General features: G+C 40.4%; 1 protein-coding gene across 1 annotated transcript; it reads right to left on the reverse strand.

Moving 5' to 3' along the window:
- Window positions 1-4,016: 4,016 nt before the first annotated feature.
- Window positions 4,017-4,663, reverse strand: LOC106974541 (ragulator complex protein LAMTOR3-like). The gene has a single exon (XM_053220385.1). It carries the CDS (start codon window positions 4,538-4,540, stop codon window positions 4,166-4,168), a length of 375 nt encoding a protein of 124 aa, XP_053076360.1. The 5' UTR covers window positions 4,541-4,663; the 3' UTR covers window positions 4,017-4,165.
- Between the last annotated feature and the right edge of the window lie 773 nt (window positions 4,664-5,436).

The following is a 5,436-nucleotide window of genomic DNA, read 5'->3' on the forward strand; positions in this document are numbered from 1 at the left end:
GACAGAGAGAGACAGAGCATGAACAGGGGAGTGGCAGAGAGAGAGGGAGACACAGAATCGGAAGCAGGCTCCAGGCTCTGAGCTGTCAGCACAGAGCCCGATGCGGGGCTCGAACTCATGGACCGCGAGATCGTGACCTGAGCTGAAGTCGGACGCTTAACCGACTGAGCCATCCAGGCGCCCCTTGAGGGTTTTTATTAAGAAAGGATGCTGTACATGTCAAATGCTTTTTCTGCATCTATTGACAGGATCATCTGGTTCTTACCCTTTCTTCTATTAATGTGATGTATCACATTGATTGATTTGCAAATATTGAACCACTCTGCAGCCCAGGAATTAATCCCACTTGGTCATGGTGAATAATTCTTTTAATATATGTTTATATTTGATTTGCTACTATCCTGTTGAGAATTTTTGCATCCATGTTCATCAGGGAAATTGGTCTGTCCGTCTCCTTTGTAGTGAGGTCTTTTTAGTGAGGTTTTTGCCTGGTTTTGGAATCTAGATAATGCTGGCTTCATAGAATGAGTCTGGAAATTTTTCTTCTGTTTCTATTTTTTGGAACAATTTGAGAAGAATAGGTATCAACTCTGCTTTAAATGTCTGGTAGAATTCCCCTGGGAAGCCATCTGGCTCAGGACTCGTATTTGTTGGGAGATTTTGATAACTGATTCAATTTCTTCACTGGTTATAGGTCAGTTCAAATTTTCTATTTTTTCCCACTGAGTTTTGGTAGGAATTTGTCCATTTCTTGCAGATTGCCCATTTTGTTGGCATATAATTTTTCATAGTATTCTCTAATAATTGTTTGTATTTCTGTGGTGTTGGTTGTGATCTCTCTTCTTGCATTCATGATTTTATCTATTTGGGTTCTCTCTCTTTTCTTTTTGAGAAGTCTGGCTAGGGGTTTATCAATTTCATTTATCTTTCAAAAAAAACAGTCTTATATTCATTGATTTGTTCTACTGTTTTCTTTCTTTCTTTCTTTCTTTCTTTCTTTCTTTCTTTCTTTCTTTCTTTTGGATTCTATATTGTTTATTTCTGCTCTAGTCTTTATTTTTTCTCTTCTGGTGGCTTTGGGCTTTCTTTGCTGCTGCCTTTCCAGATCCCTTAGGTGTAAGGTTAGTTTGTGTATTTGGGCCTTTCTTGCTTCGTGAGATAGGCCTGAACTACAATTTATTTTCCTCTTAGGACTGCCTTTGCTGCATCTCAGAGTGTTTGGAATGTTGTGTTTTCATTTTCACTTGCTTCTATATATTTTTGTAATTTCTTCTTTAATTTCCTGGTTGACCCATTCATTCTTTAGTAGGATGTTCTTTAACCTCCATGTATTTGGGAGCTTTCCAAAAATTTTTTTGTGGTTGATTTCAAGTTTCATAGTGTTGTGATCTGAAAGTATACATGGTATGATCTCAATATTTTTATACTTATTGAAGACTGTTCGTGACCCAGCTGAGGTTGCTGTGCTGTTCCCTGAAGCTTCACATTGCTGTTCTTGTTGGGGAGAAAAATGGCGACACCCCAGTCTCTCCTCCCTGGATTGCGTGTCTTAAACCACACTGTTCAGGCAGCCCTCATAGAGTAGCGAAGGCGGCCGCTTGTCCCGATCCACAGTCTCCTGTGTCTCCCAGGTGCTCGGCTGGAATTCAAAACCTGAAGTCTTCCAGGCCCCTGCACCACGTGGACCCTGTTCTGGGGTAGCGCCATTCAGTCCTGCAGATAAAATGACTTTGGCTGGCACCTGCAGGTTCTTTTGTCCTTAGGAGGCAATGGACCCTTTTCCCACAGCACTCAAGGAAGTGGACTGTTCTCTCCCAGTGCACCCTTGAGATTGCTACTGCCCCGGGGCTGGTTCCCTACCTCACAGGCACATGCACACATTGGCAGCTCCCGTCCAGAGAAAGTGAGGCACTTTTGCTTTTGAAAACTCCAATCTTCAGCTCCTGAAGCTGTTTGCAAAATAGAAACTGACACTCTCCATATTTCTCCTTCCCCAGTCCATGGTCCCGAGGGGTTTTTTAATCTTGTCAATACCACAATTCCCCAGTCTCTCTGTCTTTCCCTTTTGTCTCTCCACAGAAGGGGTTCCCTCCCTTCCATGCCTATGTCGTTTTTTTTTTCCTTTTTTTTCCTCCAATTCTCATACACGCGCCTCAAATTGACCAAACTGTCTCTCTCCCCCTGTGGTGATCCTTCTGCCACTCTGCAGATTGATTTCCTGGGTGTTCCAAGTGATCTGACCTCATTATAGCTGTGTTTGAGGGCGAGGGAAAGCCCAGTCCCCCTACTTCTCAGCCATCTTAACTCCTCTCCCTCCTCCTCCTCATTCTTTAAAAAAATTTTTTTTAATGTTTACTAATTTTTGACAGAGAGACAAAGCATGAGTGTGGGAGGGCAGAGAGAGAGGGAGACACAGAATCTGAAGCAGGCTTCAGGCTCCAAGCTGTCAGCACAGGGCCCGACGGCGAGATCATGACATGAGCTGAAGTCGGTGGCTTAGTAGACCGAGCCACCCAGACGCCCCTCCCTCCTCCTCATTCTTAATGGATGGTCTTATTTCTTATTTCATAGAAAAATACCAACCTGCCAATCTGCACCTGTAATCCTATATCCTATATTACCTCCTATGGTTAAACACAAAGGGTAGTACTTTGTCTTGAAGTCAATTCCTCCTCTGGGGTACTGACTCTCATCACTTCTCATCTGCTGAAAGACTTAATGTTTGCAAATCCCCCCTCTCTCTTCCATTTAACAACAACAACAACAACAACAAAGGACAACAAACTCAACTTGATTCTACATCTCCTTCAGCTCCATTTTCCATTTCCCTGCTTCCCTTCGCAGCATATCATATTCTCTTAAAAACAATCGTCTATACTAATTCTCTTGCCTTCCTGTTTTCCCACACTCCCTTGAATCTACTCCAAACTGTTTCTGTCTCTTTCCTTCCTCAAGAACTGATTGCTAAAGATCACCAATGACCTCTATGCAGCCAAATCCAAGTCAATTCTCAGTTGGGATGTTGTCGTACCTATAAGCACCTTTTGGCTTACACAAATGGTTTTGTAGCTTTTGACACAAATGATTAGCCTTTATTTCTTGAAATACTTTCTTTGCTCCATGTCAAGGACTCTTCTTGTTCTTGGTTGTCATTTGTCTCATTGGCCACTCTTTACCAGTCTCTTTTGTAAGATCTGGTTCTGCCTTGATAATCTCTAAGTTGGTCTGCCCCAGAAAACTTCTTTGTCATATATATATATATGTATATATATATATATGTATATACATGCATATATATATACATATATACACATATATATGTATATATATATATACATATGCATGTATATACATACATACATACATATATATATATTTATATATATTTACTTCCTAGGTAATGTCATTTAGTTCCGTGGCTTTCATGCCATAAAAAATTAATGTCTGCCTACTCAACAACTCCAGGTGGATATCTACAAGTACCTGATCCACAGATTGTCTAAAACTAAACTCTCGATTAGATCTGTTCTTCCCTAAGCCTCCATTGTATACATTTGGGTGCTATTATTTGCCAGGTACTAAATGCCAAAAAACAGAAAGGTAGTTTTAAAACCATTTTTTTAGTAGTTAAAATTTGTTTTTATTTTTTAATTTGTAAATTTTTTTAGTGATTGTACTGATTTTATTACTTTTACTAAGTCAGTTTATCTTTGTCACTCTCAATACAAAGAAAGAAAACAATATAAAGAAAATACATCCTCATTATTATTCACAATAAAAAAGGTCTGCTTCATTCTGTAGGCCTGGGCATATTATATTATAGGGAGCACTTAATGGCTCAAGTGGATCAAAGTACGATTTTGATTCTGACCCACTGAATGGAATCTCATGCATATCTGGTGACTGCACTAACTCCATGGGAGCTGTGAGGTACTGAACCATTTCTGTGGTATCCCTGATCTCACTAAATTAAGAAAAGTCCCTACACAAGAAAAGATAACAATCTGTCCATAAATTATATCTATAGGCTCTTTCTTTACTGGAAGGTGGGAAAGGGGCCCTTTCTTGAGTATATGGATACAAGTATTGTTGTGTCTAAAGATTGCTGAATTGATATTGTGTCTGTTATAATGAAAATAAGGTGAACATCAAAACCACTGCCAGATTAAGAAGCTACCACAACTTGTCTCAGATCGTCAAATAATGGAGCAAGTTCCTTTGCTAGGCTGACAATGAATCCTGTATTGGCATTGCTGCTGGTCGTGAAACTCACCACCAAAGGTAAATGATTGAATTGAACCACCTGGTAGGCGTTATAGTAACAGATGATACTTTTATTTTTTGAAAGTCCAAGTTTGCTTCCTTGGTCTGTTGCCAGGGCAAAAGTAGAGAAGAAACCAGGTCTCAAAGCATGCTCTAGAGCATTATCATTGGCCACTGTAATAACTGGCACCCCATCTCTATCTGACACAACAATAGCATGGAGCCCTTCAACACTTGGTAATTTTTTATACAGGAATCGCTTCAGGTCATCTGTCATGATGAACCCCTTTCTCCTGCAGGGTCAACCTCCACTCCTGGTTTTCTGGGTTGCCGTGTTCTCTCAGCTGTAAATTCAGGGACAGGGTCAAAAACAGTCTCCTCTGAAAGCTGTCATCACATGATTTGTATAAAATTTGTTTTTAAAAATACAGTATGATTTAAGTTCTCCAGTGTGAACTATGCTTCTTTTACTGAAAATTTCTCTTAGTTTAGGGTGGTGAGAACTAACGTGCTAATGGAGGACTTTCTTCTTCTTTTTTTCTTTTTGAAGCAAGAGATACTGACTCTGTTGTCATTTAAAAGGTAATATTGGCTGTGTGCAGCAGTCTGAGAAGAGAGCTTTCTAGAGGCCTGGATAATACACTGTGACATGGGGAATTGGGCACTCTGGCTCTGTCAATGTGATATGAACTGTGGGCTCCAGCCTCAGTCAAGGCCTTGGTGCCAGAGTTCAATGTAGTTCACGCAAATGGACCCTTTGGAGTTGGCTGCAGCTTTGTAGTAACAGCCTTGAAGGTGAATCATGCATTTTGGGTAATGGGAAAAATGTCAATTTCTGTAGACAAAGTCCTTAATAATGATAATCCCCTTAATGATAACTGCCTTCACATTTTTAAAAATGTTTTATTTTATATTTGAGAGAGAGACATAGAGCATGAGCAGGGGAGGGGCAGAGAGATGGAGACAGACTCTGAAGCAGGCTCCAGGTTCTGAGTTGTCAGAACAGAACCCAATGCAGGGCTTGAACCCACGAGCAGAGAGATCATGACCTGAGCTGAAGTAGGGCATTTAACCAACTGAGCCACCAGACGTCCCTATGATAACTGCCTTCAAATAAATAATCAAGATGAGGAAAAGTTCATGATGATAATGGTGACAAATTCCAAAGCAATA

Source organism: Acinonyx jubatus, chromosome C2 (assembly GCF_027475565.1).
Source record: "Acinonyx jubatus isolate Ajub_Pintada_27869175 chromosome C2, VMU_Ajub_asm_v1.0, whole genome shotgun sequence".
In the NCBI taxonomy this organism is placed as follows: domain Eukaryota; kingdom Metazoa; phylum Chordata; class Mammalia; order Carnivora; family Felidae; genus Acinonyx; species Acinonyx jubatus.